Source organism: Anolis carolinensis, chromosome 1 (genome assembly GCF_035594765.1).
Source record: "Anolis carolinensis isolate JA03-04 chromosome 1, rAnoCar3.1.pri, whole genome shotgun sequence".
NCBI classification, from domain to species: Eukaryota; Metazoa; Chordata; class Lepidosauria; order Squamata; family Dactyloidae; genus Anolis; species Anolis carolinensis.
In genome coordinates, this window is record NC_085841.1 from 62,605,931 (window position 1) to 62,622,103 (window position 16,173).

Below are 16,173 nucleotides of genomic sequence, written 5' to 3' on the forward strand. Positions count from 1 at the left end.
TTCATTCGTACATAACACTTGTAGGTATGAAGCTAGCATACAAACATTACCAAAGAACCAAGAAAGAACTTTATTTCTTTTAATTATGAAAATGTAAATGTAAAAAGCACTGTTTTAACCCTGCACCCTCTCTCTCTCTCTCCTTGGCCTGGTTCCATTGCTCTCCATCAGTGTAGATCCCCTGCAAAATTTAGAAAACTCTTCATGTAGAGCCTGCAATTGTGCAAGGTGCAAAGAAACTGCTTCAGAACTTCTACTTCCAAGGCATGACAAGGAAACCATAGCCATTCTGGCCATCAAAAGCAACATACAGAATTAGAAAATTATTCACTGAATCCTCATATCACTTATTCATAGCCCCTATCATGCCATTTGTCAAAATCTCTCTTTCATCTGGAATGGTATTAAAATGCTTATCTTGGAAAGAAAAAAGAAAAATCAACTTTTCAGACTGTGTCACTGGCATGTCATGGGAGATACAAAAGAACGATTTCTATTACTCCAAGTGGTAAGAAAATGGGAATTTGGCCCCATCTACACTGCCATATAATGCATTATGTGAGTCTACATTGGCCAAATAATGCTGTTTCAAACTGCATTATATGGCTGTATAGATGGTACCTTTGGGGTATAATCTTAACATTCACCTTTCTGGTTATGAACTCCATTGAACGCAATGGGGACGTACTTCAAAATGAATATGTGTGGAAGGCTACTCCACTGCAAGCTCAGTTGGTGGGAACAAGAGAGCGGACCTTCTCTCTCAGCCGTACCCCATGACTCTGGAACTCCCTTGTTCCCAGAAAAGCTGTCCTTCCAGTGTCAGATTAAGACCTTTTTATTTAGGCAGGCTTTTCAAGAGGGAGGTTTTTAAGATCGGGGGTTCTGTAATACCATTAGTATTTAATCTTATTTTAATGTTTGTATATGTTTGGGTTTTAAATTATATCACATTGATTTTACTGTAAGCCACTTTGAGTCTCTTTTATAGAGAAAGAAAGTGGGATATGAATAAACTATTATTATTATTCCAAGAGATCTAGCATGTTTTTTGTCATTGGTTTTGCCATATCAAACGAAGACAATTAACTCCTTCCCTTGACATTAATACAAGGTAGTGTAATTAAAGGCAAGACAAATATTATCAGTGAGAAATAACTGTGCACCTGTTGACAACTTTTAATTGTTTTTGTAGCATCCCTTTTTTTTTTGAGGTCTACCTAATGTATCTTGAACTAGGATTCTGTTAACTGCCAGGTAGGATTCCTTCTACCTCACCATCAAGCAGCAGGCAAAAGAAATACCATTAAATGTAGAGAGATCATCTCTGTTCAGATAAGGAAACATTCTTACACTTACATTCCTGAGTGAGACAGGTGATATTCTTTGATCCCAGAAGACTTTGTAGTGAGGTTTTACTGGGTTTTGTTCACTACAAACCACTTCTTCCTTGCTCCTCTACACTCCTCTTTCTCAGCCTCTTCCTTTATCTCTTAGAGGTTTGGCACCTAAAAAACTGATTTTTACTACTCTTTTATTTTTAGGGAGTGTCAAATCGGTGTGGTATTGATCTGTGCGGCTAACAAATGTTCATTCATGATTGCATTGCATTCTACTTCTGCATTAATTTGCAGCAGTTTATGAAACACATGAACATTGACATTTAAATACAGTACATGTTTATAAATGTTCACTAATACAATCACATATTTTAAAAACAGGCTTTAAACCAGAACAGAGTTTTTAAGCAACATTTTAATATTTTTTTGGGACATAAAATTCATCAAAAAATTATACAAAATCTACATTATGTTCTGGGAAGCACAGATTAAGTCACATCATATCAGAATTAACAAAACATTGAGATGTTTAAGAACTCCAATTTAAGGATGGTGACTATTTCAGAGTGATCAGGAGCACATTCTTAAATTAATACATGCTATATATTGTGTCCAGGCCTGGATAGCTATCATCAGCATGACAAGATTATTTAGACTTTTTCAAGCACACAATCCAGGAGGACAGCAAAATACAGTTATTTTAGGTACTTCCAACTCTTCTAGCTTTCCGCTATGTATATAGCTTTGTTGAAGGCAGACAACATGAGCTCAACACTGTATGTACACAGAAGTCTTACTGTTACTTATGAAATATCAATAATTGTTCACAGGAAACATTCCCATAAAAAGGTAATTACAGTAATAGACGTTTTAGTTGCATACATGGTTACACTTTGTTGGGTTGCAATCAAAGTCGAACCATCAGGTAGTAATAATCCAATTTTAATTTTTTAATGTGTGCCTTTCCATGACAGAAACCTAGAGCACATATACGGTATAGTTCAAATGGCTAGTTTCAAGGTTTACAGAACTTGGAAACAAAAGAGCCTATCTTCACCAGTTGAGGATAACACATTCATTTATTTATTTGTTTCCTTGCCCATTCTCCCCAAACTATGCACCAAATTGAATTACCTCTTGGTTACAAAACGTTTTTACAAGAATAAATTTGCTATTCTCAATAGTACAACTTGATGTATTGCCATTTACTTTACTACAACTATGAAATACGATTTTTGTTTATAAAAAAAGAGAAAGAAATTGTGTGCAAAATTTCATGTTTTTTTCTGCATTGGAATAATTGTACACTAGATTGCACTAAAATACATTATTATAATCACAGTATGAACTTTTTCCTGTTCACAACTCTGTGAAACAAAAAACATGTCATTAATTTAATGCAGACGGGCCTCCTTAGATTGTGCCCAGTGGGGTGTGTGTAGTTAACTGAAGGTGTTAGCTGTGTCCTATATCTTTAAATCATTCACAAATATCACCTGTTCTTTTCTCCAAGGCACGCACAGCTCAGAGAACAGGCATGTTTGTAAAGCCACATCTTTATATTAATACTGCAACCTTTTATACAGAGCAGTTGGAAATAAGAGAAGAAAACTCATTAACATGTTAATGAGGTGTTCCATTTAAAATTCCTGCCCTGATTATTATGTGATTAAATCTTTATTTCTGACTTCTGCTTCTATCTATCAGAGTAGCAGATGGTCAGGGATACTTCCTTTCCTTAAAAAAAAAGAAAATAATAACCTGGAGTGCTTTCTCGATACCTAAAATGAAATTGTTATATCAATTGGTCTATAATTCACAACAGCCTAGACCAGAATAGATAATGGTGAAAAATGCTGGAAGTTACTATTCAGCATCTGGTTAAAAGCATTTTAAGAAAAAGGTTCCAGACCAGTCACATTTTCTACTCTGATTTGCTCTCCACAATGTTGTGAAAGTATAACAGAGCCTAGGACCTAAATGTGCAAAGACCCACAACTTTTCCATCTCTTACATTGCCTCCTAGAAGTATCCAGTGTCATGTGGAAATCAACAGAAATGTAATATGATCTTAAATATTCCTCGAGAGTGCAATGAGAGAAAGTGGCAAATACTGGGTACCATGGGAAACAATTCTTGTATATTTGATATTTGCCTGGAAATAAAACCCGAGGATACAATTTTTTCTCTCCTTATAACACCATGATGCATGTAGAGTGACTCACTACACATTTTTGTTATCTAATAATCCCAGGACTGAGTAGGACTTTGAACTTAGTTATTCCCCATTTAAGTTAACATTCTGTTCTAATCCTGGTTCTAAATATAGTACTTGGTATGTGGTTTGTTCCAGGATACACAGTGAATACCAATACCAATGACTGCTCAAGTCCCATTACAATGTAATGGCAAAATCAAGCCTTTTGGGACTTGGCGGGGGGGGGGGGGGGGTATTTCCGAGTTGTAGCTGATTGAATCTGTGAATACAGAATCCATGGATACAGGAGGGCAACAGTACTTTAGTACATAGATGAAGCATATCCTTCATATTTTATCAGAGCACTGACAATAAGCCCTAGCCAACATATCCAATGGTAAGGGATTGCAGGCAGTCCCCGAGTTACAAACATCTGACTTACAAATAACTCATAGTTACAAATGGGGGTGAGACAACAGGGAGGGAATTCACTCCTGAAAAAATTATCATGGGGGAATGGTGTCTCCGCCAAAGCTTTCTCAACAATCCTTGTTTCCACAACAAGTCAAACTTTTCAAAATTCAATTCATACAAAAAGTAAGGAGAAATCTTTACAAGGGCACAGACAGCAAAACAAACACCACAGAGGTGATAACTCTTCCCTATGTTATTCAAAACCTTTATATAGCTATATAGATATGATTTTCATGATTTGTCGGACTGCAATCCCATACAGACAGCCCCCAAGTTACAAACAAGATAAGTTCTGTAGGGTTTTTTTTTCCTAAAGTTGAATTTGTAAGTTGGAACAGGTATATTCTTAAATTGTTCAGGACTTGGGGATTGCCTGTATGGAGTTGCAGTCCAACAAATCTGGAAGATCGTCTCACCACTCTATTTTTAGTAATCTACTGAAGGGTACAAATTCTACAAGTGTAGAAATGATTTCAGCACTTTCTTTCAGTGCTTTTAAAGGAACTGGTGAATAGGCTGTGAAAACTACACAAAAGGCAAAACTTAATTTTAAAAAGGTTTTGCAGAAATTAAGATGCACTACATAATATGTACTCTGCTAACTACCACATATAGAATGTTTGATCTTACTGCTGAAATATTGTGTAAGTTTTTACCATTTTTAGTGATTGCTTGATTCATGTGAATCTATTAAAGCACTGATGTGCATATGGTAGAAGATAGATAATTAAGAGTGCGGTAGTCACTGTTGAATGCCTTCAAGACATTTCTAATTTATGATCTCCCCAAGGTAAGCCTATCATGGGATGGGATTTTTGGAAATATTTTTTTTCAGATAAGGCTTGATTTTGCCTTCCTCCTGAGGCTGAGTATGACTTGCCCAATGTCAAGCAGAGAGTTTTTGTGGCTGAGAAGGGATTCAAACCCTGATCTTCAGTGCTCGAACCATTACACTATATTAATTTGAACAGTACAGTACATTTCTCCTGAAGTCTGGTAATGGAAAAACAGAATCTTCTCTCAAATTCTGGTGAATGTATCAAGTTTTAGAGTCATGCAATTCCTGCTTTTTTCAACCTAATGATTACAGTTCTAATGATATAATTAGACACTAAAACCCTTCAAAATTATGTTCTTTCTTGCATAATATCTCTAAATGCTAATATTTATTGCCATATGCTCCATCTGTAAAGTAAACATCTTTGATTTATTTCAGTACACATTTATCTCATTTTTTGTTTTATTTATTCAAGAAGGCTGTAAAGTGTACTAACATCAACATGACTTAACATAGAGTGAAGATTGGGCTCGCTGGCATCTTACATAACAAGAGAAAGCTGCATATTTTTCCAGTATACAGACATAATGTGTAATCATATGAATTGGCTACCTGGATCTCAGCGGAAGGTACACGTCTTCCAAGGTCCTTGGAAGAATGGAATTAAGTAACTATATGTTTTTAAGCTTGTATAATGTGTTTTTATTAATTATTTATTCACTATTGTTAATGGTTTAAAGGTATTGCTGGTTTTTATTGATTTTGTTGGGGCATTGAATTTTGCCATTTGTTGTAAGCCGCCTTGAGTCCCTTCGGGTGAGAAGGTTGGGGTAAAAATGTTGTAAATAAATAAATAAATAAGTTCTTCTTGTTAGAACTGGCCATAATGTGTTGCCATTCAAGCTGGTCCTCAAATGTAATCTTTAGTGCCTTGGCTCAAAAACAGGTGAAGGGCACTTCTTTTATCCCAGCTGCCACTGCCCTGGCCACAGGTAGAGAGAAGAAAAGGCAGACATAGCTGCACAATGCCTAAACCCAGAAGCAGATGAAAACACACACAAATCCTGGAGGGTTGAATCCCTAACACCCCCCCCCCCCCAGAAATATTTCAGGTTTTAGAAAAAACTGATTTACTCATGAATTTTAACTGGTTAACCAAATCCCCATGAGTGTCCACTGAAGTTTATCGATGGAGCCTGATTTCTAAATTATTTTGCATTATGGAACTACTCTTCATGATTTGCTTTAAAAAGTTTCAACCCCCCCCCCCCCCCCGAAGCAAATACAATTGTTACTACCCTGACCTCCGAGAGGCAGGTACAGCTTCATTATGCCTCAGCCCACAAGTAGATGAAAGGCCTTCCATCTATCCAAATTGTCACTGCCCTAACTCGGAGGAAGAGAAGAATAGTTTTAGTTTTTTACATGTAGGGTGCCATGTATAGTGATGCTGCAATATAGAATAATAAGATTAAGAATTATAGCAACAATAGAAACAAAATATATATACTGGTGCTAAAGTAAATAATGGGCCATCCAGTCCAACCCCCTGCCAAGAAGCAGGAAAATTGCATTCAAAGTACCCCCGACAGATGGCCATCCAGTCTCTGCTTAAAAGCCTTCAAAGAAGGAGCCTCCACCACATTCCAGGGCAGAGAGTTCCACTGCCGAACAGCTCTCACAGTGAGGAAGTTCTTCCTAATGTTCAGGTGGAATCTCCTTTCCTGTAGTTTGAAGCCATTGTTCTGCGTCCTAGTCTCTAGCAGAAAACAAACTTGTTCCCTCCTCCCTATGACTTCCCCAGTGGCTGGAAATTGATTTCTTCTTTTCTCACGTTTTGGCCTATCAATGTCCTGAGACCTTCATGAAAGAGTTAAATTAAATGCAACGTACTGTCCAGCTCAAATGTCATCTGACTAGGTGGAGTTTCTCCATCATTGGCAAAATAAAGACCAAAAGATAAAGGACTACGTAATCCAGGATTCTGTCTCTATGTTGAGCAACCAAATGCAAGATTCATCTTTCAGGTTTTCGTGATGTTTTCTAACAATAATTGCAGGGAACTAGAACTTAGAAGAGAATTCAAGGATTCCCAGATCTGAACCATTTAGAATTATTGCAATGGTTAGTAAAATTATCAATGGGCAAATACAAGTACATTAAATTCAAATATCTAAAATACAGTAGAGTCTCACTTATCCAAGCTAAATGGGCCGGCAGAAGCTTGGATAAGCGAATATGTTGGATAATAAGGAGGGATTAAGAAAAAGCCTATTAAACATCAAATTAGGTTATGATTTTAGAAATTAAGCACCAAAACATCATGTTAGACAACAAATTTGACAGAAAAAGCAGTTCAGTACGCAGTAATGTTATGTTGTAATTACTGTATTTACGAATTTAGCACCAAAATATCACAATATATTGAAAACATTGACTACAAAAATGGCTTGGATTATCCAGAGGCTTGGATAAGCGAGGCTTGGATAAGTGAGACTCTACTGTATATCTAACCTGAACAAATATCAACAATAAGGAAACCTCATCAATCAAATATCCCATCTACTCTGTGTTTTTAAAAAAATATTCACCCAAGTTCATCTCGACTAAGAAAGCATGCAGAGATTCATATTAGCCACAGGCAAATCCCTTGAAAATATTTCAAAGAGGGTGTGTTCAGATGCTATCACATCTAATTGGCCTTTATAATAAGCTTAATTATTTGATGAGCTGTAGATATTTTATCATTGCCTCAATCTGCTGAAAAGCAACTTATCTGACCGGGTCGCAGTTTATCAGTGAAATTTTAATCAGTAGTCAGGATTTAGGAGTCAGAACTTTTTCCATGCAAACACTGTTTAGACCAGAGCTTAAAGTTACTTTCTGGGAATAGAAAGTTTCCAAATTCCAGTGTAGTGTCTGAATCAAGCCTAGATCATCAAATAATCCTAAATCATTCAGACTTGGAATAAGACCTAGATTTTATTCAAATGCCATGCTTTTGAAACACTACTGAATAAGTCACCTGAAAAGACAAAACAAATATTCTTTCATTAACTATTTTTCAATGTTTAGATAAGTGTTTATTTGAAAGCAAATCTGACTGTCTTCAGCAGTGTCCATGCCTTTATACAGAACTATAAGGGTTGAATGAAAAGTAATGCCTCCACCCACACAAACAGTGGATAAATTTAAACATGTTGCTGATTTATTGTTAAGGATACTGTTACATTTGGGACTTAGTCACTGAAAACTGTTCATAGTCCCTTTCACCTTTAAACACCAACTGAAAACCTTCTATCTCAAATCATAATAATAAATAAAACTTTATTTATATACCTCCCTATTACCCCAAGAGGCCTCAGGACAGTTTCCAACATAAGGCAAAACATTCAATTGTCAAAATAGAAAAATCATACAACAAAATCATAAAACAAAAACATACAATCCTATTAAAACAACCACAAAATTTTAAATCCAGTTTCAATTTACTCCATTTTACTCCATTACTCCGGTGGCAAAGTGGGTTAAACCCTTGTGCCAGCAGGACTAATGACTTGAAGATAAGGTTGCTGATCTGAAGATTGCCGGTGCGAATCCAACCCGCGGAGAGCACGGATGAGCTCCTTCTATCAGCTCCAGCTCCATGCAGGGACATGAGAGAAGCCTCCCACAAGGATGGTAAAAACATCAAAACATCTGGGCGTACCCTGGGCAACGTCCTTGCAGACAGCCAATTCTCTCATGCCAGAAGCAACTTGCAGTTTCTCAAGTCGCTCCTGACATGGAAAGAAAAATACTCCATCAGATGGGTTCAAAATACCAATGGCCAGAATTACAGAATTGACATGGCCAGCTGTGGAGGGCTAGGCAAAGGCTAGTGCAACAAAATATCCTAGGGCCTGGGAAGTGGGTAAAATGCAGAGCAGGATCTTGGCTGACGGCCACGGGAAGAGCCTAGGGACTAATTATTCTTGAAAATCTTGTTCGTAACCTGGGAACTACCTGTACTAAAATAAACATTCCAGTATCCTTGTTAAGTACATAGTTAATATCTCTCAAAAAGGAGGACTTCTATTCAAATTTCATTATAAAATCATCTGCATTAGGCAAGCTAAAATTACTATATAATCTATCAGTTATTCAGAAGAGAATAATTCCAACTAGGACAAAAACACAGTTCTATAATATGAGATTATTTCATAGATTATAGATCATATGAATAACTCTGAGCAATGAATAACCGAGAAACAATATATATACATGACAATTACACCCAAACAAATGATTAACATCACAACTGCACATTGATATGAAGTAAACCCCAATCAACACAACAAAGAAATATAATTTATACTATTCAATTACATTTTTGGCAAATTTGTTTTTAAAAAATATTTAAAATTATAAAAATGAAAAAGCAGAAACAAGATACAGTTATAATATTGCAAATGGCTTCATTTCAAAGTAAATCCTCATATGACCCCAAAAGTTCATTTTCAATTAAATTCATTTCAGCCATTGTGTGCTTGATATGATCATACATAAACAAGAGTTTAAAGAGATACATGCTGAAGATGCAGAGGAAATAAAAGGAGGAGGAGGAGGAAATCACACATTTTAATTATTTATACTGCTAGAAGCAAGATGTGCTCTACTGAGCTTTATTATACAGGAGAACATACTTTCTGCAGTTGTTCTTTAAGAATCAAAGACATTTAAGGTTCATCTTAAATCCTCCCACAGAAACAGATATTGTGGTGTGTTTCGTAAATTGTTTATATCATAAGCAATGAAAGATGAAGGAATGGCAATAAAAGCTATTTTGGATATGATCCAAATTGGCATCTACAGAGCCAATTACATTTGATGCATGCTTTTCTCTCAGAAAATGGACCCCTGAAACGAGGTTATAAATTCCTCTGAATTCAAAAACCATTTTGGAAACATAATGCTACAGCAATTACAGGGGAAACCTGTACTCATGTGCACTTGTGTTTCCCCCGAAAAAACAAAACAAAAAAAAACCCTTCTTGCCAAATCCCCAAATGGCATTTTTTTTACTTGAGAGAGATTCATGAGCCATTCTGAGGTTCAGTTGGAGGTAAACTTCTGGAAAATAAATAGAACAGATCTATGGAGAATACCCTCTTGAAAATTACACACACACATTCCTTCTACAAAGAAAAGGAACAAGTCATTTTCTTTCAAGCCAGACTAAAGAGTGCTGTCGAAAGAGTGGCTCTAGTTGTCTGCATCTTTACTTTTTTCAACCACACTCAAGTTTCCAAAAGTATATTGGAAACGAAAAGCATTTTTGTTATTCTATTTTTACATTTAATTTCATATACCGAAGGAACATTGATGTTTATGCATGTATGTGTGCGCATACATGCCTCTACTTACACATTTACATGTAGATAAAGAAAATAGGAGGAAACGGTGTACACTTGCAGTTCAAAAGGCCAGGCATTTCACATCTTTCTACTAGATGGGAACATAGAATCCTAGAGTTGGAAGGGATCCCAAGAGCCATCGAGTCCAACCCCGTCATGAAGGAAAACACAATCGAAGCACCCCTGGCAGATGGCCATCCCGCCTCTGCTTAAAAACCACCAGAGAAGAAACCTCACCACACTTTGAGGCAGTGAGTTCCACTGTTGAACAGCTCTTTTGGTCTGGAAGTTCTTCCAGTGTTTAGGAGGAATATTTTCCCCCGCAATTTGAATCCATTACTCCATGTCTCCAGAACAGCAGAAAATAAGCTTGCCTCTCCTCTATGTGACATCCTTCCAAGTATTTAAACATGGCTATCATGAGCCCTTTTAGCTTTCTTTTTCTCCAAGATACTCATACCCAGCTCCCTCAGCTTTTCATCATAGGGCTTGGTTCCCAAACCTTACATCATTTTTGTTGCCCTTCTCTGGACATGTTCCAGCTTGTCAATATCTTTCTTGAATTAGCATCAATTCTTCCCAAAAAAAAAAAGCCATCCCTTCTCCATTCAACCTACCATCTAAAAGGTGAAGGGACTTCAAAATATGAACCAGTTCTTTCTTTGAAAGAACATTCATGGTTCCATCACATTTTGCACCACTGGCATCAACCAGCTATACTTGGAACAGTCAAAGAGAATTCCACACATCAAGACTGATTCAAATGAGCTCAGGTTGAAACTTTTTGGAAATATCAATTGGCTTTTTTGGACTTGGTTATTTACCCCTAACCAGTGTCGGCAGATTATCAAAGTTATATTCCACAATTATTTGGAGGCTTACAGTTGACCACCATGAGTTTAAAAGAGAAAGGAGCCATAACAGTACCATTTCCTCAGCTCACCAGAACATGGGATGGTTTCATACTAATGAAACAAATAAGCCCGGAGCAAACAAAACCTTACTAAATAGGATTTTATCTCCTGATTCCCTTTACTTCCACCTGTAAAAGACTGATTTCCTTACCCTTTTCCAATCACATTCCAGAGGCATGTTCCAATATGGAAGTCTTGATAACTTCCTAGACAAAGCATTCTGTAGCCAAAAATCCCTCTGACCCAAATTTAAAAAGATATATACAAAGGATTTTCTACTGCATACCTCAACATGTGCTTGCAGATTATAAGAAATCTCCTGAACACATTTCCATGACAGTTCTGTTTCCTAAACTGATTAAATCCACCTTAATCTTTCATGTAAATAAAGACTTAGTGCTTTCAAAACATTACATTTGCTGTGGATTACTTTCTTACACAATCTGCTAACAGAACAAGAGCCCAACGCTGCCAAAAGTTTCTTGTTTTGTTTCCTATCATTGAAGGTATATTATACATTATATGGATTAAAGTTTGTGAAATCGTATATAAATATTGTTATATTATGCAAGAATTCATAGGACACACTCAGTGTCAGACAGCAGGCTTCATCACAGGGGACTCAGAGACAATGAGCCAAGGGGGATAAAGCATGCTAGATCATCAACCTATACAAAACTAGGGAAAAATGCCACTCAAGTATGGCAAAACTAAGGCTGACAGCACATTCAATATAGTATGCATCAAATGGTCTGCCAGAATTGCCCATCAAATAGCTAGTTTTGTATGTCATATAAATTAGATGGCTGCTCATCAAATCAGGCAAAATACTGCATGGCACATATCACAGAAAATGCCAGCCTTCTGTCACAACAACAGCTGACAAACGGCTGTGCTTACCAAAGGTGGACTCCTGTTGCTCCACTTCTTCCTTCACTCTCCTGTGACTTTCTTTCATTCTCTCTAATTTGTGGACATTTTTGGCACTCAGGGTCAACCATTCTTTGAGAAGTTCCTCCAGCCGTTCCCTTTCAGCTGTTAATGATTTAATCTCTTCTGTGAGGTCTTTAGCAATACAGAAATTACCTCCTGTGGAATCATGAAAAGACAAGAAAAGAAAAACACTGAATCCACAAAAGGAGACTGCTACAACAATTAAATAATTTAACATTAGAAGATATAACCCAAGCAATGAAAATGAAGAAAATATGTAGACTCATATAGTCAACTCTTTGTAATACAGATTACATTATAAATTAAGCTGCCCTTATCTGAAATTCCAAAATCTAAACTACTCCAAAATCCAAATTGTCCACATGGGTGGCTGAGACAGTGACACCTTTGCTTTCTGATGGTTCAATATACACATTTTTTCATGATCAGCATTATTAAAAATATTGTGTATAAAATTAGGCTATATATACAAGGTGTCTATGAAACATTTGTAAAGTTCGTCTGAAAATTTCCATACACCCACAAAAAAAAAGGAAAAATAGATTGTTTTCTTTCACTCCGGGTTACTAACTGGAGCTGCTTACAGGGAGCGGTCAACCCCCCTGTTCAAGCGGCTTCACTGGCTGCCGATAATATTCCGGGCCCAATTCAAGGTGCAGGTTATTACCTATAAGGCTCTAAACGGTTCAGGACCTGCCTAACTTCGTGACCGTGTCGTCCCCTATGAACCTACGCGCTCTCTGAGATCTTCCGGGGAGGCCCTCCTCTCACTTCCGCCTTCCTCACAGATACGTCTGGTGGGGACGAGAGAGAGGGCCTTCTCGGTTGTGGCCCCTAGGCTCTGGAACTCCCTCCCCAGGGAGATTAGGTTGGCGCCCTCCCTACCATCCTTTAAGAAACAATTGAAAACCTGGATGTTTGGGCTGGCCTTTGGAGAAACAGCCATTGGATGACCAGCCTCATTATAATTCTATCCTAATGTTATTAGGCTCCTTTCATCGGGGTATTTTAATCTAATGATTTTATCTTATATTGCTGCTATAGTCCCCCCCCACACACACACACACCTTTGAAGTTGATGGATTTGCATTGGTGGTTGTTTGATATTATTACTGTTATATAAACCTTTGTTTTAACTTCTGATTTATCATCTTCTTGTGTTTTAAACTGTGTATATTGTTTAATGTATTTGTGCTGTTACTTTTGTAACGTTGTGAGCCGCCCCGAGTCCCCACGGGGAGATGGTGGCGGGGTATAAATAAAGTTTTATTATTATTATTATTATTTTCCTCTAGGCTTAAAAAAGTGAACATATTCAAATCACCCCAAGTCTAGTTTAAGTCATAACAAGTCTGACCCTTGCTATAGATAATTAGACATCCCTCTATACCAGTGGTTCCCAACCTGTGGGCCGTGACCCAGCAGTGGGCCGCAAGAATGAAAATCTGGTCCGTGAACCTCCTTTCTCTGTATTCATTCATTTTATTTTATTTATTTTATTTCCGCTCCTTTCCCCAGAGATGACCATTGTATAGGATAGACCACATCACCTCTAGATTATTAAATTTTCTGTGGGAAAGCAGATAGTGATTACTTGATGGCATATGTTCTGTATCAGAAACTAAAGCTGATCTGATCTATCCAATGCAATTTTCTGAATCCGCAACCCAGATAACCAAACCAAATCTAAAGTTGACCAGAAACTATTTTGTAACCCTTTGGTACTAATGTTGGAGAGTGGTCCCTGGTCAAAGTGGGCCCTGGACAAAAAAAGTTTGGAAACCACTTCTCTATATCAATCTTTTTTTTTTTTTAAGTACCTTATCCGCCAGAAGGTTGGCAGTGGTACAGTTTGGTAGCAGCAGAAAACAACCACTTCCAGGCTTTATTCTTCATCATTAACTTGAAATGACATTCCCAGACATTTCTGGCAAAGGGTGCCAGTTTTCTAGAAGTCACGTTGGCATTATACCCTCAGTGCTCTAATAATTCAGCAATAATTTAGGTGAAAAAGAGATTCCAACAGAACATTAAGAAGAACTCCCTGATGGTAAGAGCTGTCGAACAACAGAATGTGCTACCTCGGGGCATGGTAGGGCCTCCTTTCCTAGAGATTTTAAACCAGAGTATGGATGGCCTTCTGTCAGGAGCACTTTGATCATATTTTCTTGCATGGTGGAATAGGACCAGACTGGGTGGACCTTTGCAGGCCTCTTCTAACTCTATGATTCTGTCGTGTCCTATCTAACCTCCATGACTGCTGCCTCAGAAAACTATGGCTTGAGTTTCCCAAACCAAAGAAATTATTTCTCACAGCAAACCTGAGTATTTCACCTTACCAGACAAGGTTCTTTCTCCATTAGGCCATTCAGAAATTAAAATTCTCTTAATGAGATTCTGAAGCATAATATTTATCATTCACATAAAAGTTAGGAAGAAGATACAACCTTGTCTATTAAACCTTTATGCTTTCCAAATGATTAGAAATTCCCAGAGGGAAGCTTAATATCAAAATGTGAAGCTCTGATGAAATAAGCACCATCTCACAGTTAATAATGTATAAGCATTTTTGCTTCTAATATATGCCTATGAGGCAAATCTGCTCTGTGTGTCTTTTTTTAAACTTTCCTCGCAAAGGAAATGTGCCTGCAAGCCCAATACAAAACATCAAGAACTCATCATGGGAGTGGCACACTACTCTATAAAGTGCCAACTATGAACTCCTGACCTCAATCATGGTAACTAAAATTGGCACTTCATAATGCCACATGAAGGTTGTTTCTCAACATACATATAAATCTGCCTTTGTTAAACCTCACAAGGTAATCATAGTGTCCTGAAGTCTTTTAAAGCAATAGACAAAGGTGATTGTTTTTAATAGCTGAAAATAAATTCTTCATGGAAAACATCTAGTTAATAAACTTTAATTGCTTCAAGTCTTCCCTTCCATGACAGATTTATGTTTTAAAGAAACTCCACATTATTCATTTCATGACTTTCTTGTTTCAACATCTCCACCCTGTATCACTAGTTAGATCTTGCTAAGTAAGTTCCTTTCCCAAAGAAAATAATTTCCACAAAAACTGAGGATGTCAAAGAAATGATCCTCAAATTATTTTCTGAAGTGACATTATAATTTAGGGGAGGGATAGCAGCACATTCCTGTCTTATCACTCCTTCTGCGTTTGCATGAGAATGGATAATAGCTATAACCATTCTTTATCAATTTGAGTTTACTATCTATACAAGAGACATACTTTTGTATAACAACTGTAATGTATAGTAGTTTGAGCAATGGACTATGACCCTGGAGACCAGAGTCTGAATCCCCGCTCAGGCATGGAAGACCATTGGGTGACCTGAGGCAAGTCAACCTGGTCTGCCATAGGGAAGACAGGGGCAATCCCCTTCTGAACAAATCTTGCAAAACAAATGATAGTCACATTAGGATCTTCTAAGTCAGAAACCACTTGAAGGCACAGAACACCAATGAATCTACACAAAAGTTGGTTTCACTCCACTGTTCTTCATGCTGTAAGAAACAATTCTCCATTTGTCCACCAGAAATTGCTGACCAAAACATTTATATGTATTAGCAAGCAAACAGATAGGCACTTAATGTTTCTGAACATTATACAGAAAATGGCATCATTTTTCATGAATATCTTTATTTAGAGGCATTTAAATCTAGGCCCTTGATCATGTTATAAAAACAATCCTGCCCACATCCAAATAATTCAGTTACAACAAGGGTCTATGTTTGCATAGAGCCATTTTATTACTAAAAACTGCAATACAATAGTCTGGGAGCAAGATATTTCAGCGATATGCTACCAAATTAATCTATTCTTTTAGAATGTATGCACAGAGAATAAACACATAGCAGCAAAAAGAAGGCAGTGACTCCCCCAAAATAAGAATCCCCCATGAAATTTTCTTTTCATCAACACATTTTATAGCATTACAGAGTGAGACACTGAAGATGATTCACATGAAGAATTTTAATAGTTATGTTTGCATTGTCTTTGCCTGACCCTTTTCTATGAATACGTAACCTCATTTCACAATCTCCCAGTACCATATTGCTTTTGTTTTTAATGCTTGCTCTTACATTCTGTAT

General features: G+C 37.1%; 1 protein-coding gene across 1 annotated transcript in view; it reads right to left on the reverse strand.

The window, feature by feature from the left end:
• The window catches only part of disc1 (DISC1 scaffold protein), a 199,347-nt gene that overhangs the window by 113,524 nt on the left and 69,650 nt on the right, over positions 1 to 16,173 (reverse strand). Inside the window, exon 9 of the mRNA XM_008124945.3 lies at positions 12,000 to 12,188. Within this exon, the coding sequence (XP_008123152.2) occupies positions 12,000 to 12,188 (189 nt within the window). The remainder of the gene's footprint in view (positions 1 to 11,999; positions 12,189 to 16,173) is intronic.